Genomic DNA, 26,258 nt, shown 5'->3' with positions numbered 1-26,258 from the left:
ACAATGCTGCATAGTTTGTTTAAGATCACAGAATAAAATACAAGGTGTTTCAAACCATTTTACAAAAACAGCAAAACTCGACGACAAAATCTTAAGACAAAATGTAGGCCAATTCCACTTAAACATCAATTTTGTAGTACATTAAATGTCATGAAACCTAGCAAGATACAAAACTTAAATTCTAGTCACACAAATACAACTCTTAGAGAAATAACACTCCTCTCACCTTACACTGCTTAAGAATCAAACAGTAGCTTCCACAGCCAGGACCGCCCCACCCCCTCACCAACCACCTTTTCCTCGGCCTCACCAGGGCCTGATGCCAGCCCTAGCATCAGCCCTGGCCCTAACCCTAGCCCTCGTCCTGGCTTCTTCAGCCAGGGCCTCACAGTGCTGGGATTCCTTTGTTTATGGAACTTGGCCACGAACTTCAGGTTTTCATCTTGCTGGTTTCCAGGTTGCTTGGGGAACCCCAAGGGAATTCACACTCCGGTGGATAGGTGTGAGGCACCGCCTGTAACCGAGGTGCCACTGCTGCACGAAATCTTCCCTAATAAGCCCTTTCAGGGGCTCGAAGAGGTCATGATACTTTGAGGGATACACCCCCAACCGGCTCAGCACCTCCTAAACCAGTGCCTCCTTGGCCCTATTATCTTGTATGCAGATGAGACCCAAGATCGTCATTAAAATGACACAGTCTGGGGCCATCCACTCCCGGATCCTTGTCCTCCAGAGGCTGCAGTTTGTTGGACAGGGTATGTGTGTTGCTCGAGGCCCAGCTGTTTCAGCTCAAAACTAAAGACATACCACAGATGTTCTGCGGCCCTAGCGATGGTCTCAGGGAAAAGATCCTTTACGTCTCCCATAACGTTTTTCGCCATTTCGGAGCGACCGATGGGAACGGGTAGGGCACCAACTCCGCCACCGTCTGATTCGGACGGCGGCAGGCCCTGCGCCGGGTCAAGGCTTTGAATGCCGAGAGCCTGGTGCCTCTCCGGGCGAGGGCGGGCTCCGCAGCCCCTCCTCGCTCTTGGCGCCAAGGTCCGCCTTGGGGTTCTCCCGCTGGTGGGGGCACGGGGCCTCCTCCTGCGAGGTGGTCGGGGTCGCACTGTCACAGCCGCCACACTCCTGCTCCTCTGCCTGAGGGACGCGGAGACCCCCGCTCTCAGGGTTCTGCAACAGGTTTTCGGAAAGCCAGGCGCAGAGCACCGACAAGGGCCGAGGGATGTTCAGTCCCTCGGAGAAGGGATGTTCAAACCCAGCGGAGCGGTTGACAGCAGCGGGGGCGGCGGGAGGAGGACTAAGAGAGATGACAGGAGGCACAGTGTGGCTACTGGGTAGCACCAAAGAGAACTCCAGAGGGTGACTGCAACGCAGCCGGTGCCCCAACCTCACGCCGCCGCCACTGCGCAGCCTCAGTCCGCCCGGCGCGAGCTGGCGGGGCTACTTCCGGCCTGCCCAGGCAAGCCGGTGCCTCGGGGCCGCGCGCAGCGCGCTACCCCACCCCCCACCCCCCACCGGTGCCCCGTGGGTGTTGGGGTACTTTGGTAGGCGGGTCTGTGGGGGGGGGGCAGTGTCCCTTCTTCACTGCTTTTTAGGCTCGAGAGCTGGAGGGGCGATGCCAGGGTTTTCACAGCCGAGGCAGGCGGAATGGGGGATGCTTCAATGTACAAGGATGCAGTAGTGATGGAGTTCTAGCCGTGTCTCTCAGCAGGTGCTTATTTGTAAGTGTGTGTATCTAGGATTTTGAGTGATTTGCTCTGGCCCAAATGCAGAGTGCATGGAGGTGAAAGCTGGGAGATAGGTCTTCCGGATAATTAGTGAAGGGTCTTGAACTGGATGCTAGGGAGGTTGAAACTTAATTCTGAACACACTGGGAAAATACCTGGACCAGTATGTACTTCTCGTGGCAGTGTGGAGGATGGATCAGAGCAGGGAGGACCAAAAGCTGGGAATCCAGTTCGGAGTATTATTGCAGTGCAGAACAGGAAGTGAGATTTGGCCTGTCTTGTTCATTGGTGTATCTTTAGCTCCTAGAACAGCACGTTGAGGCACCCCATAAAATAGGATGTGAAATAGATGAGGAAGGGGTAAGGGTAGCAGATTATAGGGGAACGAAAGGAAAATGATGAGATATATTGTACAGCTGGTGGAAGCAGGGGTGTCCAAACTTTTGTTGTCTCTGGGCAACGTTGGAAGAAGAACGGGTGTCTTGAGCCACACATGAAATACATTGTGACATGTAATCACAAAAAAAATCTCATAATATTTTAATTAAATTTGTGATTTTGTGTTGGGCCGAATTCATAGCCATCCTTATGTGGCCCACGGGATACAGTTGGACACCCTGACTGGAAAGGTGAGATTTTTAACCTAATCAAATCTAACTACTCCCTTTTTTTTTTTGCGTACCCTACTCTGAGCTTTCTTCCATTTTCTGTCTCTTTTTTTCTGTCCTCCCCTCCCCTCCCCCCTCCTCTCTCTCTAGGATTCAGCTTAAGTGTCACCATTCCAAAGCCTTCCTTAGTCTCCATGGCATGCATGGAAGTTATTTATTGCCATCTGTGAATCACCATAGCAGTTTGTATTTATTTAGCATACACTTAAACAGACCTTATTCTCTGCTAGGCTCTGTTGTAATCTGCTTTTCAAATATTAATTTGTTTAAGTCTCATTAAGGTAAGTACTATCATCATCATCCCTATTTTATAGATATGTCCTTCCTATGGCATTTGTTATTTACTAGCTATGTAATCTTGGGCAGGTTACCTAAACTCCCTGCTCCTCAGTTTCCTTATCAGTAAAATGGGCATAATATTAGAAACAACATTGTGGAGATTATGTGAAGTTATGCATATGAAGCATTTAAGAGAGTGCTTGGCAAAAACTGAATGTTCATAAATGTTAACTACTATTTATTGCATTTTTAGTGTGCTGCAACTGTGCTAAGTATTCATGTGTGTTGACTGGTTTACTCCTCATAACAGCCCTGCTGGGTAAGTGGTGTTATTATCTCCATTTTACAAGTGAAGTAACACAGAAAAAGGTTGAATAACTTTCCCGGCATAATATGACTGAGATTTGAACTGTATAGTATAATTCCAGAGACTTACCACAATATTAATAGGTGTTATTATTATTATTATTGACTATACTTTGTAATTATTTTTGTGGTTATCTTTTTACCAAAACCAAACATCCTATGAGCTAGGGCTGTGTCTTTAACTTTTTAAAAAAATATTTTATTTATTTATCTTTAGAGAGGAAGGGAAGGAGAGAAGAGAGAAATATCAACGTATGGTTGCCTCTTGTGAGTCCCCTGCTGGGAACTGGCCTGCAACCCAGGCGTGTGCCCTGACTGGGAATTGAACTGCGATCGTGTGGTTTGCAGGCCTGCGCTCAGTCCACTGAGCTACACCAGCCAGGGCTATGTCTTTAACTTTTTTGAAGAGCCCCTCAAAGTTGGCACTCAGTATATAATTGTCACTGAATAAATGATGGGAGGCTTTACTTTTACATAGGAAATAACATTTATTTTAAGTAAATATCTGACAATTAGGCTTTCCTAGATATAATTATGAACTTCATTTTAAAAACTTCTGAAAATATATGCTCATTTATACTATATGACTTACAATGAAAATGTGTAAGTTAAGCAGGAAGATGTTTATTATAGTCAAGCTTGAGGCTATTATTAGTTTCCATTGTGCCAAACATTTTATGTACAGTATAATTTAGTCCTCATAAATCCCTATTAGGAAGGTATTATTATCTTCATTTTACAAATGGAAAACAGTCACAGAGAGGTTAAATCACCTGTCCCAAACCACCCATCTGTTAAGTGCTGGACCGGAAATGAGAACCTAGATCATCTCTTTTGAAGACTGTACTCAGGACTGCCACGCTGAATTGCCTGGTTATCTGTTTCTCCTTAAGGTAGAGAAAGACACTCCTTCCTAAAATGATAACACTAGGCTTAAAATTGTTCGCTTAACATATCTTTCTCATATCAAGCATTGCCAGAGAGATATGCAGAAGATATATGCCTAGAAAGTACCATGCAGGAGATACATTAAATGGAAAGAGTTTTGAGGGACAGATTAGCAATAATATAACAATTTAAAAAACTGAATGAATAATGTACCACTACTCATCAAAACAGGGAGCAAACTACTGGTAAAATGTGGGTGAGTCATTATGTCGAGCAAAAGAAGAAAGATGCAAAAGAAGATACAAAAGGTTACATACAATATGATTGTATTTAATATACTGTTCAAGATAGTTTAAACTAATCTGTGGTGATAGACATCAGAACAGCGGAGTGGGGTTGACTGGAAAGGGGTGCATTAACTTTCTGGGATGATGAGAATATTCGGTATCTTGGATTGGGGGTTGGTACACATTTGTCAAAAATTATCAAACTGTGCCCTTAATATAGATGCACCTCACAGTGAATAAATATACCTCAAAATTATAAAAACAAAATTTTTTTATTGAAGTATAATTGACATAATATCAGTTGCAGGTATATAGCAGAATAATGATTCTATATTTGTGTATATTGTGAAGTGGTCACCACATTAAATCTAGTTTAACATCTGTTACCACACATAGTTACAAAATTATTTTTTTCTTGTGATCAGAACTGAGGTATGTACTTTTGTCCTTATTTTATAGAAGAGGAATCTGAGGCTCAGGGAAATTAACTTGCCTAAAGTTATCCAGTGAATAAATGAAATGCCAAACCTAGCCCAGATTTTAATTTTTATCCCCACTTAAGGACAATTTTTCATTGCTTTTAGAAAAAGAAGAAGGCAGGGAGGGAATGGGAAAAAGAGAGGTGGGCGGGGAGAGAGAGACAGAGACATCGAGGTGAGAGAGAAACATTGATTGGCAGCCTCTTCATACATGTCCTGACCAAGGGTTGAACCCACAACCTTGGTATGTACCCTGACCAGAACTCAGACCCTTGACCTTTCAATCTACCGGACCAACCAACTGAGCTACATTGACCAGAGCCAGATATTTTTAACTGCAAATCTCTAATATTTTAAAGACCATTGGAATGGCCAATGGTCTTTAGGTTCTGCTTGTCACTGAAATTCACAAAACACAATAGGCTTACCAGGCCTGAGTTTTACATTGCCTTAAGGAATACAGAATAAGGAGCAGAACAGCACCTTAGGCTAACAGTATCATAAAGGCCTTGGATGTCCAGAGCCAATGTCACAATCACCAATCTGGTCTTCTTTTTAAAATCTAAGGGAAATTTTATTTAGTCTTCTTTTTATTTTTTATTTTTAAATTATATTTTATTGATTATGGTATTACAATTGTCCCAATTTTTCCTCCTTTGCCCCCCTCCATCCAGCAACCCTCATTCTCTCAGGCAATCCCCCCACCATTGTTCATGTCCATGGGTCATGCATATAAGTTCTTTGGCTACTCCATTTCTTATACTGTACTTTATATCCCCATGGCTATACTGTAACCAACTATTTGTACTTCTTAATCCTCTCACCTCTTCACCCATTCTCCCACAGCCTCCTTCCATCAGGCATCCATCAAAATACTCTCTGTATCCATGATTCTGTCTGTTTTTCTTGCTTGCCTATTTGTTTTTTAGATTCAGTTGTTGATAGATATGTATATTTTGCCATTTTATTGTTCATAGTTTTGATCTTTTCTTAAAGAAGTCCCTTTAACATTTCATATAATAATGGTTTGGTGATGATGAACTCCTTTAGTTTTTTCTTGTCTGGGAAGCTCTTTATCTTCCCTTCAATCTAAATGATAGCTTTGCTGGGTAAAGCAATCTTGGCCATAGCCCTTGCTTTACATGACTTTGAATGTTTCTTGCCATTCCCTTCTAGTCTGCAAAGTTTTCTTTTGAGAAATCAAAAGAAACTTATGGGAACTCCCCGTAGGTAACTGACTTCGTTTCTCTTGCTGCTTTGAAGATTCTCTCGTAATCTTTAAACTTTGACATTTTAATTATGATGTGTCTTGGATTGGGCCTCTTTGCATCCATCTTGTTTGGGACTCTCTGTGCTTCCTGGACTTGCATGTCTATGTCCTTCACCAAACTAGGGAAGTTTTTCATTATTCTTTCAAATAGATTTCCAATTTCTTGCTCTTCCTCTTTCCCTTTTGCTATAATGCGAATGTTGGAAAACTTGAAGTTGTCCCAGAGGCTTCTTATACTATACTTGTTTGTCTGGATTCTTTTTCTTCCCGTTGTTCTGATTGGTTGTTTTTTGCTTCTTTATGTACCCAATCACTGACTTGATTCTCAGCTTTATCCACTGTACTGCTGTTTCTCTGTAAATTATTCTTTATTTCAGTTAGTGTATGCTTCCTTTCTGACTGGGTATATTTTATGCTGCTGAGATCCTCACTAATTTCCTTGAGCACCCTAATAACTGGTGTTTTGAACTCTGCATCTGATAGATTGCTTATTTCCATTTTATTGAGCTCTTTCTCTGGAGTTTTGGTTGTTCTTTCATTTGGGCCATGTTTTTTTGTCTCCTCATTTTGACAACCTCTCTGTGTTTGTTTCTGTATATTAGGTAGAGCTGCTATGACTCCCTGTCTTGGTAGTGTGGCCTAATGTAGTAGGTGTCCTATAGGGTCCAGTGACACAGGCCCCCTATCATCCAAGCTGGGTACTCAAGGTGTGCCCTTTGTGTGGGCTGAGTACACCCTCCTCTTGTAGTTGAGCCTTGATTGCTGTTGTCAGGTCAGTGGGGGGCATTTACTTAGGCCAGTCAGCTTCAGGGACTGACTGTTTTCACTGACTGCCAACCTCTGCCCTCTAGGGAGTATCAGCTTTGCAAGGACAGGGTGATGGTGCTCTGACATGGTCTATAGCCCTCCACTGGGTGTGCTGGCCCTAGGGTTTCCCATGTGGTGCAGGCCAAGGTCAGCCCCCATCTGTGTTTTGTGTGGGGCCACCCTGCCTGAACTATAAAGCAATCTGAGATGTGTGCTACTTGTGCTGGGCTTGGAGATTCCCAGGTGAAGCCAAGCTGTGAATCTAGGCTGGCTGCTGCTAGTGCAGAGCCTGGAGCCACTTAGCTGTTGCTTGTTTGATAGGATTTAGGAAGTTGTGAAGTATGAGCCAAGACCAGCCATTCATGTGGAAAAGTCATGGTTAGCAGTTTGGGCAGGCCCATAAGTTGGGTGGGATGGAGTCTGGGGATCTCCAGGGCAGGACGAGCAGTGTTAGCCAGGTTGATGGAATCTCAGATATGGCTCCCGCTGCTGGCTGTATGGCTCTGTTGGGGGGAGGGCTCAGAAAAGTGATAATGGCCTCTATCTGCCTTTTTGTCTAGGAGAAAGCTGTCCCCCAGCTTCTGCCTTGATGCCACACACTTCAGTTCCTCTGTGTATGGCACTGGTGCCTTTTAAGCTGCTATTCTTGTGGTGCTGGAGCTCAGAGGGAGTGCATCTGTATTAAGTCTGTGTGTGGGTTCTTTAAGAGGAACTGCTTGGGACTCCAGAAGTTTTTCCCATTGACTAATCCCTGCTGGTTTTTGAAGCCAGAAGTTATGGGGACTTACCGTTCTGGCACTGGAACCCTGGTTCTGGGGGCCTGGTGTGGGGTTGGGACTCCTTGTTCTCTAATATCCCTCCTGAATTATTATTCATCATAGGTAGGTGTGGGACTAGCCTGTTCTTCATCTGTGCCTCTCCTACCTGTCTGGATAGATGTGGTTTCTTTAATTCTGTAAGACTTCAATTCAGTTTCTGATGGTTCTGAGTGATGGATGTTCTATATTTTAGTTGTAATTTTGATGTGGTCATTGAGGAGGCAAGCCATCTTTACCTATGCCACCATCTTGACTGGAAGTTAGTTTTCTTTTTAAAGCAATCTAGTTTTAAAATGAGTTGAGGTCAAGAAAAAGAAAAAAGAACATAAAACCTTCTAACAGAGTCAGACAGACAGATGAGGAAGGATGGTCATTGAACAGGGCCTTCTGCATCAGATCTTCTTTGTCTTGGAAATGAAGTCACAGATTCTGGTCAGATCATAGTTTTCTCCAGCAAGTGGATGTGCACCTGCTCCTTTCTTGGGCTTACCTGGAAGGCCAAGGCCTCTTCTTGGGCCTTGCTGGAGACCTGGGTGGTCTCCTTGTTTGCCTGCTTGAGTTTCTCTTCTGTGTGGGTCTTCAGTGGGTGATATCTCTGGCCTTGTTTCTTAATTCTTAGTATGTAATCCTCAGTGCACTTCTTGAGTGATTCTTAGTTCTTGAAGTTGCCTTTGATGACCTCCTTCTACTTCTCAAAGTGCTTGAAGGGGTCAGAGAAATATGTTTTTTCATGGGATTTGGATCTGTAGTAAGTTGTTCTTTTTCTTTCATAACCTTCTGGATTCTGGCTTTGGCAAGTTCTTTCTGTTTCTGAGCTGCCTCCATTGCTTGGGACACAGTCTCCTCAAACCCATCCATGATCGTATCCATCTGCAGGTTCTTCACGTGGTGGAGCTCTTCTTGCCTGCTTTTCAGCAACAGGATCTCCTTTTGTGTCACTTCCACTACCCTGCCCAGGTCTTTCTGGATCTACTACAGCATGCCCATGATGGGAGACCTGTGCTAAGGACATGTAGGGTTGGCCTGGCACAGGGACACTCAGATCTTGGGAAGTCAGGTTCCACCAGCACCACTTCAGGGTGACTTCCTGCCTGTGCAGTGTGTCTGAGTATGCCCACTGCTCCAGATCATCTCCCTCAGCAAGTACCGGAGCCTCAGCTGGCTCCCAGTAGCACCCCTCACTCAGGTCCGAGGCAGGCCTGACTCTGTTGAGAGGGGTGCATTGTCAGCTGGCCAGGCCATGAAGGACGAGGCTGTGAGCTCATGCTGAGGATTTGTGGTTCCTTGTTCACATGCCACTCAGTGGTAGTCACCATGGTCTTCACCATAAGGAGTGTCACCACTGAGGTGAAATGAGGTGAAAAATTCAATGACTAGGCCTTTAGCTATTGGTGGTGGTAAGGGGTATGAGAGGGGAATGGACTGCTTTACCACTTGCCTATATCTGGATGCTATAGTGTTAAACTGGAAGGGATCTAGACCATCATTGCTCTGGTTTTGATTGTGTCTGTGTTGTACTGGACAAAGTAGACCTGGAGGGAAAGAGGGTCAAATGTAAGGGAAGGAACTAGGTGTTGGATGGTGAGTTTTTAGTAGAATATACAGATGTTGAATTATAATGTACACCTGAAAATCACGTGTTATTAACCGATGTCACCTCAACAAATTTACTTTTTTAAAAAAGCAATCCTGCCCTGGTTGGGTGGCTAAGCTGATTGAAGAGTCATCCCATACACTAAAAGGTTGTGGGTTCGATCCCTGGTTGGAGCATGTACGGGAGGTAACCGATTGATGTTTCTCTCACATTGATGTTCCTCTCTCTCTCTCTTCCCCTTCTTCTCTCTCTAAAATCAATAAAAACATATCCTAAGGTGAGGATTAAAAAAAAGGCATGGTTTAAAAAACAGGAAATTCTTATGTAAGCTATTAAAAGGGAGGAAATATATATCTCTTTGGTGGGGGTGGGAATGGGGGGAAGGGCAATGAAACAAACAGTTTGATGACTATTATATTGAAACCTTTTTAAAAAAAATCCTCACCCAAGGATATGTTTACTGATTTTAGAGGGGGAGGGAGAGATTGAGAGAAACAACAATGTGAGAGAGAAGCATTAATTGGTTGCCTCCCATACGTGCCCCAAATGGGGACCAAACCCGCTACCTACGTATGTGCCCTGACCAGCAATCCAACCTACATCCTTTTGGTGTGCTAGATGACACTCTAACCAATTGAGCCATGAGGCCAAGGCTGAAACCTTGTTGAAGGATGATCCTTGTAGCATAGATTAGAGTCTTTAGAGGTCCACTGTGGGAGTTACACTGAAAAAGCAGAAGTGTAGGGTGAATTGCCCTGAAAGTGTCCAGCACTGAGGACATAGAAACAGTGTATCCTAGAACAAAGCACTAAACGGGGTCAGAAGACCTGAGTTCTGGCACCCCTCCTTGCCCTCTTGTGCAGGAGACCAAACCTCTCGGGGCCACTGTTTCTTCATCTTTAAGGCCTGACAACCCTTGCTTTGCCCATCCCCACAGAGTTATGTTGGGGTTCAAGTACAATACAAACATACTTTTAAAGTGCTCTACCATTAAGAAACAAATATAAAATGTTACTGACTTTTTTTTTTAAAAGAGAAGTGGTAGAAAAATCTCAGTAATGAGAGTTACTGGCCTCTCATGCAGACATTTTGGAATGATTGTACACATTCCTGGTTGAAAAAACCGTCTGGCCAGAAAAGATTAAATAAAGAAATGTCAAGTCCTGACTCTCCATCTAAGGCCAGCGAATGCTTTGGTGGGGAGCCAGAGTTATCTTGTTGGATTCCTTCTAAACTTGGCAATAGAGTCCTCCAAACTTTTGAGTGCCTTCTTCACACAGATGCTGAGTAACGTCTCACCCCAGATCTGAGTGAGCCCCAAACTGCATAGCTGCTGTGTCTTTCCTATTTCTCCTGATAGTCTTGACAGTCGTGCAGCTAATCTGGCTCAAAGAAGGACTCAGGGGAAGAGCATTGTCCAGAATTTCTGGGCCAGGAGCAAAATGGAGCCCAGTTTTGTCACAGCAGAATGGGCGGAGCGTGTGGCCATGGGTCCTGTATGTGTGGCTGGTATTGAGGCAAGATGGCTAGGGAGATGATTTGATCTGACTTGGGTAATGAAAATTGTTTGTTATTATTTGAAGAGCAATTGTGTAAGCAGCAGTACTTCTGTTTTGGGCTGCCTGTGACCCACTAGTGTCTGTAATGCAACACCCAGTGCAGAGGAGAAGCAGAGCCTGGCCAGCGGGGGAGGGGAGAGATGCAGGGGGCACAGGCCTCCTTTTCCCTCCTGCACTGTCCGTCCTCCCTCCACCCCACCCCCACCGCCACTCTAAACCTCAAAGGAGAGTTGGCGAGAAGGCATTTGCCACCTGGACACAATGAGGCCCAGTGCGAGGGGCAAGCACAAGGCTGGCCTGGAGCCAGGGCTCTGGTCTGAATGGCTGTCGCCAATGGGCTGCCAACAGCCCATCTCTATACCCGTGAGGCTGGGCCAGGGCTGGGGTGACGGGCTCCCCACCCCCACCTCAGAGGCCCAGCTCACACCATTTGCTGACCGTGATCAGAATGCATGGGACAGGGTCTTTGAGCCCCTGAACAGAGCCATTTCTCCTCTGTGGGCTGCCAGTTCATTGGGATTAGAGCAGGCTCTCCGGAGTCCCTTTGTTGACTGCTTGTTATTCCATACGCACTGAGCACTGTGCATTCATCTCTATTAGTTCTAATTGCTTCCCTATTCTAATGGGATCTTGATATTCCCATACAATTGAAAGGAAATGTATTCATTAAAATAATTCTTCTGCTAACTGCTGCTTCAAGCTGCTCCTCTAAGTGACATTGTCTCTCTAGCCACAGCCTGCTGAGGCCTCTTATTAAGACTGTAGTCAAAAGCCAACTTTGGGCAGCAAACTTTCCTCGCAGGAGTTTCCAGACACTGAAGAGAGGGTGCTTTTTAATCCTCTCACACACTGAAGTTGGAGGCCAGCTGGTGTAATTGGGGGTGCTGCTCCAGCAGGTGGGGGGAGCAGGGCTTGCCTCTAGCCCTGCCTCCCGTAACAATGACCCCTTTCTGCACACATACTGGCTAATGTAGACAGGGCTTTCCCCTCCTGTCCTCTGTGTGAAACTTTTTGTTTATGCCACACACAGTTACTAGGTGTGTTCTAAATGCAGGGCGCTGAGTAAGGTGCCATGGGAAGTGTGAAGACAGAGCTGTAGTCTCAAGGTGTTTATGGTCTCCGTGGGTGGCTCCCAACTCCTAAGTCCCTGAAGTTAGGCAGCAGAGGAAAGGCTGGGACAGCGCTCCATATTCCAAAATGCTTAATAAGATAGAGGACCTAGGAAAGCAGGCTGCTATTTCATAAATGTGTGTGATCTAATAACCAAAATCTTTCAAGCCATAGTATTATACAGGTAATACGAGAAGCTTTTTGGGGGATATTGGGAACCATTGATCTATTTAGGGGAAATACATCATTATAAATGAGAATGACTATGTAAACATATGGTCTTTGCATGTATGGTATAAGTAAAGTGCAATAGGAGTTTGAAGGAGTAGAGGGGAGTGTGTGCTGGGCACTGTGCTGTCTCTTGAATCTCATTTAGTCCCTATAACAGGCTTGTGAGAGAAGCATAACTATTCCCCATTTTACAGATAATAGCTGAGAGAGTTAGGTCATTTGTCCAGTATTTACAGTTGGAGTCAGACTTGAAACGCCCGCCTTCTGATTCCGAAGTACAGGCTGTTTTTGTGATATCATGCTACCTCTCACTTCATATCAGTCAGGGGCCATCAGAGGAAGTTTAATGTGGAAGGTGGTATTTGAATCCCCTTGAGGCCTTTCAGGATGGTGGGTTGCCAGCAGGTAGAGAGTGGGGTCCACAGGGTCTGGGAATAACCTGGCGCAGAAGGGAATGACAAGAGTCCAGGTGGCTCAGCAACTGGAGAGTGTGGAGGAGCAGGGGGGGCAAGGCAGAAAGGTCTGTGAGGCCACCCTGTAAAGAGCCCTGCCTGTCAGGAGTCTGGATTTTATACTATTGTATAAAGGAGGATAGTTGAGCCTCTGGATAAACACAGCATTTCTTTCAGGAACATCAATTTTCCTTAAGGTGAATAATTTTAAACATCTTTGTATTAAAAGAAATTCAAATATATCATGGAAAATTCTCATGAATTTTTAAGAGAAAACAGAAGACTTCAAAGAGAGCTTGGGTGTGCTGGCAGGAGCTTCAGGCTACACAGTCCCTCAGGGGAACAGAAGGCATTTCTTTTGTCTGCTGTTGATGAATTTCAGTAGGAAAGTTTGAGAAGCACTGGTTTTGAATAGAAGGTTTTGATCCCAGGTATAAAATAATTAGGTATATTTCAAGAATCCTGTCAAAGGCTTGGAAAATAGGTTGGACAGGGCAGGGACAGAGGGCAGGAGACCAATAAGAAACTATTTCAATAAATTCAGGAGATCCAAAGGACCCAGGGGGCTGCCTGGGCCTCAGGACCCACCTCTTTGCCCTGGCCTATTTGGAGGGAGCCACCTGACAGATGCCCCATCCTGAAGCTGCTTCTTCCTTTTAAGAATGGAGTAGAATTAGACTAGGATGTGTGGGAAGGCTGTAGCAGAAATAACCAAGGGAGGGCCTGAATCTGGGCCAGAAAGGGGTCCTTCCAGAGAAGCTTTGTGCCACGGCCACCTCACCTACCATGATACCTACTGCCCACTGCCTCCCGATTACCTTCAAGCCCAGCAGTTCTGTTAGCTTACCTGTCAGAAGGCAAGTGGGTGGAATAACTCTCATGAGGGAGAGGAGTTCTGCCCACATCCAGCATGGTGGCCAACAGGCACTTTGTGGTTGAGACACTTAAAGGAAGGAAGGAGGGAATAGGGAACTAAACTTAGGACCAAGGCTGAGCTTGATTTCCCCTTAATCATCAGTAGGTGGAGAGGGCCCACCTTAGGTAACAAGACTTGCCTTTAGGGTGGACAATTAAAAAAAAAGTTTAGAATTTGTTTCTTGAAGCGTCATTTTTTTTAAAGCATTTAAAGCATTTTAAGCAGGAAACATTTGCCCTGGCTGGTGTGGCTAAGTCTGCAAACCAAAGGATTACCAGTTTGATTCCCAGACAGGGTACATGCCTGGGTAGTAGGCCAGGTCTCCAGTGGGGGACACATGAGAGGCAACCACACATTGATGTTTCCTTCCCTCTCTTTCTCCCTCCCTTCCCCTCTCTCTAAAAATAAATAAATAAAAAATCTTTTAAAAATACAGCATTAAAACATTCCATAATGTGGGGGACTTCCAGCCAAGCGATGGAGGCATAGGTAGACACACTGTGCCTCCTCACACAACCAAAACTAAAGACAACAAAAATGGAAACAAGCAAAAAAACCCAACCAGAACTGACAGATAATTGAACTGTATGGAAGTCTGACAACCATTCATCCAGACCAGTAAGAGGGGTGCAGTCCGTGGCTGGCGGAGAGGGGTCGAGGCAGGAAAAAGTGGTGGTTGGAGGACCTGGGTGTGCAGGCAACGGTTGGCAGATCCCAGGCAAGGGGTGGCAACAGGCAGACCCAGTGAGGTGTGCAAGGTGGCTGGCTGACCGTGGTCACACATTTGCGCACAGATAAACCCAGGGCCTCAGCATTGAGAAATAAAGCCTAAGAGCACCGATTGAAAACATTTGTGGGGGTTGAGGTGCCAGGAGAGACTCCCAGCCTCACAGGAGGGTTTGTTGGAGAGACCCACAGGGTCCTAGAAAGCACACAAGCCCACCCACCATGAATCAGTGCCAGAAAGGACAGATTTGCTTGTGGGTAGCAAGAGAAGTGACTGAAAACTGGCATAGAGCAGAGCAAGCACCATTGTTCCCTCTCAGATCCTGCCCCCACATACAACATCACAACCCAGTAACTGGGTTGCCCCACTCTGGTGAACACCTAAGGCTCTGTCCCTCATATGTAACAGACATGACCAGGCACCCCCCAAAAAAATATGGCTCAAACAGAAGAACAGATCAAAGCCCCAGAGCCAATACATCTAAGCAACCAAGAGATAGCCAAACTATCAGATACACAGTTCAAAGCACTGGTGATCAGGATGCTCACAGAATTGGTTGATTTTGGTCAGAAATTAGATGAAAAAAATGAAGGCTACACTAAGTGAAATGAAGGAAAATGCACAGGGAACCAAAAATGTTGGGAAGGAAACTGACACTCAAATCAGTGGAGTGGACCAGGAGGAAGACAGAAACATTCAGCCAGAATGAAACGAAGAAACAAGAATGAAAAAAAATGAGGAGAGGCTTAGGAACCTCCAGGACATCTTTAAACATTCCAACATCTGAATCATAGGGGTGCCAGAAGGAAAAGAGAAAGAGCAAGAAATGAAAAACTTATTTGAAAAGATATTTAAGGAGAATATAATTATATCATAATTATATCAGCCAAGATTAAAATGAAGGAGAGAATCCTACAAGCAGCAAGAGATAAGGGGACAGTCACCTACAAAGGAGTTCCCATCAGACTGTCAGCTGATTTCTCAAAAGAGACCTGACAGGCAAGAAGGGGCTGGAAAGAAATATTGCAAGTCATGAAATGCTAGGACTTATATCCAAGATTGCTCTATCCAGCAAAGCTTTCATTTAGAATGGAAGGGCAGATAAAGTGCTTCTCAGATAAGGTCAAGTTAGAGAAATTCATCATCACCAAGCCCTTATTATATGAAATGTTAAAGGGACTTACCTAAGAAAAAGAAGATAAAAAATGTGAACAGTAAAAAGACAGCAAACTCACAATCACTAACAACCACACCTTGTTAAAAGCAAACTAAGCAAACAACTAGAACAGGAACAGAACCGCAGAAATGGAGATCACATGGAGGGTTAGCAACAGGGGAACTGGAGAAGGAGAGAGGGGGATAAGGAATAGAGAATAAGTTGCATAGATGGTAGGTAGAAAATAGATGGGGAGGGCAAGAGCAGTGTGGGAAATGTAGAACCTAAAGAACTTATGACACATAGACATGAACTAAAAAGGGGGAATGTGGGTGGGAGGGGGTGTGCAGGGTGGAGGGGAATGAAGGGGGGAAATAGGACAACTGTAATAGCATAATCAATAAAATATATTTAAAATTTTCACAATGCTTTATTTTTTTAAAGAAGGATTGTTTGTTGTAGAGCATTGAGAAAATCCTGACCATCAGAAAAAAAACAAACAAATAAACCCCAAAACTCAAATACTCTTAAATCTACCACTCAGATACAGTTAACAAATATCTTGATGTGTCTCCTCCACCAAGTTTTTTAAGCACATACATTTTAATTGTTTTAATGGAGTTATTTATACTGCTTATATATGTATGTTTCTTTACATACTATGGGTCTTTTATACTTATAAACATTTTTCTATAATGTAATCATTTGTGATTGAAAATATCTCACAGACCCTGTGTCATCTTTAATGCCTATTATTATATATTTAGGTTTTCAGCTTTTAATTTTTTAATTTATTTTTATTTTTATTTTTTTATTTATTTATCTTTAGAGGGGAAGGGAAGGAGAGAGGAAGAGAAACATCAATGTATGGTTGCTTCTTGTGCATCCCCTGCTGGGAACTGGCTCCTGCTGGGAACTGTCCTGCAACCCAGGCATGTGCCCTGACAGGGAATTGAACCGCGATTGTCTGGTTCACAGGCCCACGCTCAATCCACTGAGCTACACCAGCCAGGGCTCAGCTTTTCATTTTTAAATACAACATGGTAAACTTACTTGTGGCTAAATATTTCACAAAGCAGTATTGCAAATAATATTTCCTTTTATGTTATACAAATAATAATTTTATTGCAGAAAAATAGAGGTTAAGACAAGAAAAAAATTAAGTGCCTGTACACCTACCATCCAGAAATTATACCTATTTACCTTTCAAAGTCCATTCTTACAGGTTTATTCTATGCATATATTTATATCCAACACATGAATCAAATAAAGCCTGTAAGTTGGGTATAGGTGCAATTTTATTAAAATGAGACTATTTGCCAACCCTCTTTTTCTTCATAATATGTATGGCTGTCCTTATCTTTATACAGTGTTCAACATTATTTTAGCACTTTCTAATGATACATCGTTCAAGTGTACAAACATTTATTTATCCTATTGTGGGTCGTTTGAGTTTTTCCTGGAGCATTCTTCTTTTTGTTATTTTCTTGCAACAGTTCTTTAAATATTAAGGATCTTAAATTCTTTGTCATATTGCAAATCTTTCCTGGCTGATTATTTTTCTTTGAGGCTTGTTTAAGGTAAGTTTTTCTCCTTATTTTATAATTGTAGAAATAAAGTGTGATCACTGTACAAAAGTTAGAAAATAGAGATTAAAATTAAAATAAATAACCCTAAATCCTCCCCAACTGGAGATAACTACTATTTTTTTTAAGATTTTATTTATTTATCTTTAGAGAGGAAGGGAGGGAGAGAAGGAGAGAAACATCAATGTATGGTTGCCTCTCTAGAGTCCCCTTTTGGGAACTGGCCCACAACCCAGGCATGTGCCCTGACTGGGAATCAAACCACGATCGTGTGGTTCACAGGCCCACGCTCAATCCACTGAGCTACACCAGCCAGGGCTGGAGATAACTACTATTAATATTTTAAAATAGGTCTTTCTAGATTTTCTTATTTCTCTCTCTCTATATGATTTTATAAAACAAAATTTAGATTATTCCCAATATATTTTTGTGACCTACTTTATGCACTAAATCCATTTTGAAAATCTTTCATCATGTCAACACAAATGAGTCAGTATCATCATGTATTAAAATAAATTTCTTTTTAAAAATAGACAATATTTTCACATAGTTCAAAAATCAAAACAAAAAAGTATACATTGAGAATTCTTGCTTCTACCCATGTCTCCCTTCAGGGATAGACATGGATAATTTTTCCTCCTGTAGGTCACTGCTTTTAATAGCTACAGTGCTTCTTTTTGAAAATACAAGCAAATGCAACTACATATGCCCTGCCATTTCTTTTTTTATTTTTATTTATTCTTTTAAGTTATAATTTATTGATTATGCTACTAGAGTTGTCCTCTTACACCCCTGGCACCTAGCACCCTGCCCCACCAGGTAGTACCCTCACCATTGTTCATGTCCGTGGGTCCTGTGTATGAGTTCTTTGGCGACTCCATTTGCTACGCTGTACTTTATATCCCTGTGGCTATTCTGTAACTACCTATTTGTACTTCTTAATCCCCTCACCTCTTCACCCATTCCTTCAAACCCCTCTCCCATCTGGCAACCATCAAAATGCTCTCTGTATTCACGATTCTGTCTCTGTTCTTGTTTGCTTAGTTTGTTTTTTAGATTCAATTGTTGATAGACATGTATTTATTGCCATTTTATTTTTCATAGTTTTGATTTTTTCTTAAAGAAGTCCCTTTAAACATTTCATATAATAATGGTTTGGTAATGGTGAACTCCTTTAGTTTTTTCTTGTCTGGGAAGCTCTTTATCTGCCCTTAGATCTAAATGATGTCTTTGCTGGGTAGAGCAATCTAGCCATAAGTCCCTGTTTTTATGAGTTTGAAATGCTTTTCATGGCACTTCTTGCCAGTCCCGTCTAGCCTGCAGAGTTTTCTTTGGGGAAATCAGCTGATGGTCTTATGGGAACTCCCCGTAGGTAACTGACTTTGTTCCTCTTGCTGCTTTGAAGATTCTTTCATAATCTTTAAACTTTGACATTTTAATTATGATGTGTCTTGGATTGGGCCTCTTTGCATCCATCTTGTTTGGGACTCTCTGTGCTTCCTGGACTTGCATGTCTATGTCCTTCACCAAACTAGGGAAGTTTTTTTCATTATTCTTTCAACTAGATTTCCAATTTCTTGCTCTTCCTCTTTCCCTTTTGCTATAATGCAAATGTTGGAAAACTTGAAGTTGTCCCAGAGGCTCCTTATACTATACTTGTTTGTTTGGATTCTTTTTCTTCTTGTTGTTGTGATTGGTTGTTTTTTTGCTTCTTTATGTACCCAATCACTGACTTGATTCTCAGCTTTATCCACTATACTGCTGTTTCTCTGTAAATTATTCTTTATTTCAGTTAGTGTATGCTTCCTTTCTGACTGGATATATTTTATGCTGCTGAGATCCTCACTAATTTCCTTGAGTACCCTAATAACTGGTGTTTTGAACTCTGCATCTGATAGATTGCTTATCTCCATTTTGTTGAGCTCTTTCTCTGGAGTTTTGGTCTGTTCTTTCATTTGGGCCATGTTTTTTTTTGTCTCCTCATTTTGACAACCTCCCTGTGTTTGTTTCTGTGTATTAGGTAGAGCTGCTATGACTCCCTGTCTTGGTAGTATGGCCTAATGTAGTAGGTGTCCTATAGGGTCCAGTGACACAGGCCCCCTATCATCCAAGCTGGGTACTCAAGGTGTGCCCTTTGTGTGGGCTGAGTACACCCTCCTCTTGTAGTTGAGCCTTGATTGCTGTTGTCAGGTCAGTGGGGGGCATTTACTTAGGCCAGTCAGCTTCAGGGACTGACTGTTTTCACTGACTGCCAACCTCTGCCCTCTAGGGAGTATCAGCTTTGCAAGGACAGGGTGATGGTGCTCTGACATGGTCTATAGCTCTCCACTGGGTGTGCTGGCCCTAGGGTTTCCCATGTGGTGCAGGCCAAGGTCAGCCTCCATCTGTGTTTTGTGTGGGGCCACCCTGCCTGAGCTATAAAGCAATCTGAGATGTGTGCTACTTGTGCTGGGCTTGGAGATTCCCAGGTGAAGCCAAGCTGTGAATCTAGGCTGGCTGCTGCTAGTGCAGAGTCTGGAGCCACTTAGCTGTTGCTTGTTTGATAGGATTTAGGAAGTTGTGAAGTACGAGCCAAGACCAGCCATTCATGTGGAAAAGCAACTTGGGTGGGCCCATATATTGGTTGACCACAGAATGTCTGGGATTCTCCAAGGTGGGTCAAACAGTGTTAGCCAGGTTGATGGTGTCTCAGATTTGGCACCAGCTTGCCAGTTCTTTTGGGAGAGGGTTTAGAAAGGGACAATGGCCTCTGCTCACTCTGATGCCTGACACTTCAGTACCTCCCTTTATGCCACTGGTGCCTTTCAAGCTGCTACCATGGTGCTGGAGCCCTAAGGGAGTGAGTCTTAGTAGTTGAGCCCATATGTGGGTTCTTTAAGAGGACCTGCTTTGGGCTCCAGAAGTTTCTTCTATCGACTCAATCCTTACTGATTTTTGTAGCCAGTAGTTGTGGAGACTTATCTTCCTGGCACTGGAACACTGACTGGTCTTTGGGGCCTGGTGTGGGGCTGGGACTCCTCACTTCTGAGATATCTCTCCCAAATTTTCATCCACCACTTGTGTGCTTGGGGCTAGCCTGCATCTGCACCCCTCCTACCTGTCTGGGTGGATGTGGTTTCTTTAATTCCGTAGTTGTCAGACTTCCATTCAACTAAATTTCTGATGATTCTGAGTGATGGTTGTTCTATATTTTAGTTGTAATTTTGATGTGGTTGTGCAAAGAGGTGAGCATGTCTGCCTATACTCTCATCCTGACTGGGAGCCTGCCCTGTCAGTTCTTATATAGAAGTTAGAGTGCTACATACATGATGCCTGGATTTTGAAGCAATAAGAGAGGTACTCCAAGGTTGTTAAGGAGCTCTATTATTCTTCTGGTAATTTTATTATTTTGTTTTGTGCATTTAAATCAGTTGACATTTGTCCTGGTACACTATGTGAAATACTGGTCTAACCTCTAACCTTTCCTGGTTAACTGAATGCCACTTTTGAAAAAGTCTGTCTTTGCCTCACTGATTTGATATTAATCATATATCCAATTCTCACATATGTTTGGGTCTGTTTCTGGGCTCTATTCTGTTCCATTGGCCTGTTTACCTATACTGCATCATTGTTGGTAGCTGCATAATATTACTCCTTATGCGTATGGCGTAATTTATTTGACTGATTCACTTTTGTTAAACATTAGGTTGCTTCCAATTTTTCCAAAGAGTGCCTCAGTGAGTAAAATCCTTGCACATGCATGTGTAGTGGATCAATTTTTTTCTTTGGATAAAAATTTTTATACATAGAATTACTGGGTCAAAATGTATGTGCCTTCTTAGGCTTTTTTTTTCATACATATTGCCAAAATGCCTTCCAGAAAGATTGTACCAATTTACACTCCCTCCAACAGCATTTATGAGTGCTGATTTCCCCTCACCCATGCCAACTCTCAGTATTATCATTCTTTTTAATCATTGCCAATCTGATCAACAGCAAAAAAAGTGGTCTCTCATTGCTGTTTTAATTTGCCTTTCTTTGAATGCTAGTGAGGTTGAATATTTTTTCAATTTATGGTGGTTTTTTGATGTACAGAAGTTTTTAATTTTTTATGTAGTCAAATCTATCAATCTTTTCCTCTATGGTTTCTGCTTTTGTTGACATGTTTAGAAAGTGCTCCCCTATCTTAAGATTATAAAATATTCACTTATATTTTCTTCTAGTACCTTTATGGTTTCATTTCCATCTTTCTCCATCTGGTATTCATTTTGATGAATGGTGTGAGCTGGGAAATAACTTGTATTTATTATTTATTTATTTTCCAAATGGATACCTTGTTCTTTCATCACTGTTAAAAAGTGTGTGTGTGTATAACTATTTTAAACATCAACAACTTATATAGCTGGATGCTGAGGGATAACCCAGCTTTAGACTTTGGGTTATTAGAAATATCAGTTATAGTAATACAAAGACAGATATGGCATTTTTCAATATATGTGCGCTTTTGAGTCAAACTAACTGACACGTGACATTCAGATCCCAGCATTGCAGGTCAATACATGTGCAACTTTGAGCGAGCCCTTGAATCTTGGTTTCTTCTTCTGTAAAATGGGGCAATAATACTGATCTCTTAGCGCTGTGATGAGAATTCAATGAGGTAATGTTTGTAGCAACTGTCAACATATGCCGTAGTATCATGGACAGTTAGTTAATGTAATAACCTGCCCTTCACTCTGCAGCCCTCCCCCTCCCCACATTTAACGATCCTCTGAGGCCCTTACTATAAATAGCATACGCTAGAGAGAGGAGGGGTTGAGTGCTGTGATGGCTTTTTATAGGTTTTCTATCTTTACACTTGTGATCAGACTCTCATTTGTTATGTCTTGCTGCTTTTAGTGCCTTTTCATTAGTAGCCTTTCTCTCCCCCTTCTAAATATGCTACTTTAATGCGTACCAGCTAGGAAACCAGACAACCGGATTGTTAGAAGTATATATAAATTAAGAGTAACTGGGATCTAAGTGAGGTCCTGAGGGCCTCTCCTGTTGTATAATGTAGTAGTTCCCAACTCTGGCTGCACATTAGAATCACCTGGGGAGTTTATAAAGCATATCCACTCCTGGGTCCTATGCCAGACCAATTAAATCAGAATCTCTGGCGGGGTAGGGGAGCAGGCCTGGGTGTGTTTAAGCTCTGCGGGTGATTCTAACATGCATGCAGGGCTGAGAACCATTGACTGAGTGAGTGCACTGGCTTTGTGAGATCTGTATTCACACTTAGTGGTTGGTCTCCACCTCTGGTTCTCTCCCAAAATGTGCCCCAAGTTGGGAGAGTGCTCTGTGAAGGAGAAGGCCAGATGGTAAAGGTGTCAGGGATGTTCAGAAGGCTGCTGGGCTTGCTAAAGAGAGCAGCTCCAAGTCTCAGGTCTCTGTTGTCTTCTAGGTCACATTCCTCTGGACATTTGGAAATGACTTTGGCAGTTTCTCCTGCAAAGACAGAGCTGTCCCAGTCCACTCCAGGTATGACTTCTGCCTCCGGGGACTTCCTGGGACCACCACAGCTTTGAGGAGAAAAGGAAGTGATAGGAAACAAACCTTGAGAAAATACTTTTGTTTCTTATTTCTATTTTGTTTATTTGTATATTTGTTCTTTTTTTTTCGGCCCCTTCTCTGTCCTCCAAAATTCATGTGGGTGATACATGTCAAGCCTTATTGGTTCCCAGCTTTGGTGGATCCATTCTACCCAGGGATGGAGCACTTCAAAAGGCAGGCTCACTGCCACCAATTACTGGTGGACTTACTTCATTGCCTGGCAAAACAGATACAAGTATGCTCTACACAGCCACAGGATGGGTCCCTACATTAGGTCTCTGCTATAAGACCTATAGCAGATCTTCATCTCATTCTGAAGTTTTGGTAACTTGACTATGGGCTTAGCCCATGCACTTGAATCTCCTAGGTGTTTCACCTGGTTCATCTGAAACGAGGGACTCCCTGGTTCCATGAGACCCTGTGGGGAAGAGTTACCACCACCTTTCCTAATGAATTAAAACCAACACCTCCAAGCTTAGCAATGAAGGGAGAATCTCTGTGGAAAGAGGTGACTGGAATTTTCCCTTGGGTTTTCTCATCATTGACATTTGCTAGTGTCCCCACCCTCCAACACACATGTTATACAACACTCCCTTCCCCCAACACACACGGGAGCTGAAACCGGGTCCCTCAGACTAACCTTTACAGCAGGTCAGAGCTAACAAAAAAGGATAAACAGAGAGTAACATGACTCCAGATAATCTCGTTTACAAGATGTGACTTGATCTCCAGGGCTCAGGGCTTGCCTTATTCTAGTGTGGAGGCTGCCTTGTGTGGTCAGAATCATCCCAGCAGCCCCAGCCTCAGGGCAGAAACCTGGACAATTGCCCTCTTGAAAGTTCAGAAGGGTCCACTAAAAGAATAAAGCTGAGAAGGAGATGAGAGTCCCCTTCTCCCTGGTGCCGCCCCCTGAATTCAGTTTTCTGTCCAAGAAGCTGCCTCTTCCCAGGAAGATTGAAATAATTGCTCTTTTTGTCAGAAAAGGGACCTTGGATTCGAGTAAGATTTGCTGATCCTTAAGGCTGCACATGGGAAGGAAGGAGATGGGCACACATCAGCGCACTTCAGTGCTTGACTGGCCGTGCCAGAAGTGCAGTAGACATCCACAAAAGACAATGGTTTGCCTGGCCGGCGTGGCTCAGCCAGCCGGGCGTTGTTGCCGGTTTGACTCCCAGTTGGGGCACATGCCTGCTTGGGCTCGTCCTCAGTCTGTTTGCATGGGGAAGGCAACTGATCTACGTTTCTCTCTCGCATGGATGTTTCTCCCCCCCTTTTCTCTCTCCCATCCCTTCTCTAAAATCAAAAATAAAAATTGAAAAATGGTTAAAAAGACAATGTTCTTTCTTTAGATACGTTCAATTAAGAGGCAGATGTCATAGTGTCGTGAGGTGCTCGTTGACGTTGAATCATGACAGCCCTAGGTGTGCCACCCAAGGGTTACCTGTAAAATGCTGAGGATCTCCTTTTCAAAGAGGTCCGTTAGGTGAACAGGGGCAGAAAAATACAGGGGTCTGCAGCTTTCTGGGGCTTTTTCTCTGCCTGGAAGTCTACATGACATAGCTCAGCCTGTTTTGATGCTCATGTCTTTTTCTCCCTCTTCCAGAGACCTCACCCACATGCCTCAGGAATCGGCCTTACCCTATGGCTTTAATCATACCAGAACATAGCAGGACACGACAGAACATGGGGGTCAGAGTGTGAGGGGCTGGTAGATTTCCCTGATGCTGCCTGTCTGGTCTGTGGTCCTGGAGGCTGTGTGGCTACCACCCTGTGTTCCTCATCACTGGGATAACCCCATCAACCCTGGCCTGCTGGTCCTCCAAGGAGTCAGTGCTGCCCCTAGAGGCATTTTAGAGACGAGTGGTGTGTTCTGTTTGCTACATTGGTAGCAGGGGTGCTACTTGGAGGCAGAGGGGATCAGATTCCTTGCTCTAGGTCGGGCAGTTCTGTCCCGAACTTCATATGACATTGTGCACCCCGCCAGGTGTTCATGTAAGTAGAAAATCCATTCCCGTTGGCCTAGCCTAGAACCTAATTCCATTTTGTGGGGCAATACAGAACACCTTTTGCACAGTTTTAATATACACTGACATTTTCATGAATGCTATCATCATCATATAAATCAAGAGAAGACTACATTTTATCCTTACCAGGAATTGCTCACCATTTCAGAAACCACAATAAGAACAGCAAAACGCTCATGGTGTTTGAGTTGCCAAATAACACACCTCTATTCATCTGCATTTGTACATATCTCTATGAATACATAGTATTTATTAAGTCTTGCTTCAGAATATCAAATATTAAGAAGTACCCATAATGTTCCTATCAATATTATTTTACTTCTCTTAAATTCAAACATATTCATTATAAGTAGGTACAGCTGTCTTATATTTTCTAGTGTAGTTATGCTCAAACATTTATAGATTAAAATGCATAGTATTTTATTCTAAATTATTTCTTTTTGGTTCTTCATTCTGGAGTTAGGGCAATATCTTGATTCTTAAAAACACTTATGTGTATTAAGCAAGTTATATTTGTACAGTTTTCATTTCAGAATAGTGCAGGTGGTCTTATGAAACATTCTCTGTGAAAAGGGAGCCCTGGGTCTGGTAGGGTTGGGCTCTCCCGCTCTGGGCAACCTCCTAGAGAGTACTTTGTCTAATTTCCACAGTAGCTCCATGACTTGGGTCGTGTTGTGACCACAGCTTTGCACAGGAGGAAACTGAGTCACAGAGATAGGAGGTGACTTGCCTAAGGTCACATGTCCAGAGAAGGGGGAGCTAAGTTTCTACCATCTTCTCACTACGTTCTGCCTTTGCCTGTCATGTCTGCCCCATTATGTCTGTCCCGTCTCCCATGACTGCCCAGGTTTCCTGGGCCTTTCATCCTGGAAGCCCATCCTCTGGCCCTGCCCAGCCTCTTACAGGGATCAGTAGGGTCTCAGAGGGGAAGAAAAATGGCGGTTCCTTTTCAGATAGAATTTCAGTTGAGCTAATCAGAAATGTGCTTTGCATGGAGCAGACAGACCCCCAGTAAACTCTGTTGGTTGGATGAATGAAACAAATGATTTGGTGGTGTCTGGGGAGAGTGGTGCTGTGGTCTTTGGAGCAGCCCGTGGATCTGCGGCCCTTGGTGTTAGTGGGCTGACATGGGTTTCTCAGGGGTTGACACCAGACTCACAGGATGCCCAGTTCTGGGATGTAATACACTTCCATTGGACACTTCCCTGTAAGGACACTTCCATTGTGTGCCTGGGGCTGAGGGAGGCCAGCCACTGTTTTTTGCCAGGAAGCACAGCTGCTGAAACAGGAACCAGCACATCTTCCTCACTCTTTCCTCATGCTCATCAGCATGTGGCCCAGGTCCCGGAGGTGGGGGTGCCCTCTCAGTACCAGCCTTTCTTTGTCCAGTCCGTGATCTAATGGACTCTGGCCCAGGGGACACCAGCTCTGTAGTAGGCAGCTGGCAAAGGGCAACACTGTGTTTCCTACAGGTGTTTGGCAGTGTCTCACTCTGAGCTACTGCATCTTCTTTCATTCAGCAAATGTTTTCGGAGGCCTTGCTTTGTGCCAGATATTGGGCTGCCGGGATGAGCAACAACCTATGGCCCCGCCCTCCAGAGACTCACATGTAGGACAGAAGACTGGCTTTTGCAGTTCAGTGTGGAAAGAGCTCTGACAAAGGAATATACAGAATCTCTGGGAGTCTGAGGGGGGCAGTTGCTAATCCAAACTGGGGAGGAGAGGGAAGCCTTCCTGGAGGAG

At 43.7% G+C, this 26,258-nt stretch overlaps 1 protein-coding gene and 1 long non-coding RNA gene across 3 annotated transcripts; one reads left to right on the top strand and one right to left on the bottom strand.

Annotated features, from left to right (window-relative positions):
* Positions 1-306: 306 nt before the first annotated feature.
* MAGEF1 (MAGE family member F1) lies at positions 307-2,234 on the bottom strand. Its single transcript, XM_037071050.1, is given in 9 exon segments — positions 307-405; positions 408-436; positions 439-510; positions 513-693; positions 695-755; positions 757-898; positions 901-1,017; positions 1,020-1,405; positions 2,224-2,234. Coding segments are annotated over 9 exon segments (1,098 nt in total).
* A 74-nt stretch (positions 2,235-2,308) lies between these two features.
* LOC118974207 (uncharacterized) lies at positions 2,309-23,772 on the top strand. Of its 2 annotated transcripts, XR_005063805.1 has the most exons (4): positions 2,309-2,359; positions 2,931-2,996; positions 22,343-22,419; positions 23,471-23,772. It is a non-coding gene; the product is annotated as an uncharacterized LOC118974207 (long non-coding RNA). The 2 variants fall into 2 exon arrangements; XR_005063806.1 differs by lacking the exon at positions 2,931-2,996 and having other exon boundaries at positions 2,315-2,359.
* Positions 23,773-26,258: the final 2,486 nt, after the last annotated feature.

This window comes from Sturnira hondurensis, unplaced genomic scaffold (assembly GCF_014824575.4).
Source record: "Sturnira hondurensis isolate 20B ecotype Veracruz unplaced genomic scaffold, ASM1482457v3 Scaffold0019216, whole genome shotgun sequence".
NCBI classification, from domain to species: Eukaryota; Metazoa; Chordata; class Mammalia; order Chiroptera; family Phyllostomidae; genus Sturnira; species Sturnira hondurensis.
The sequence above is the reverse complement of the archived record's forward strand: the minus strand, read 5'-3'. Positions and strand labels throughout refer to the sequence as shown.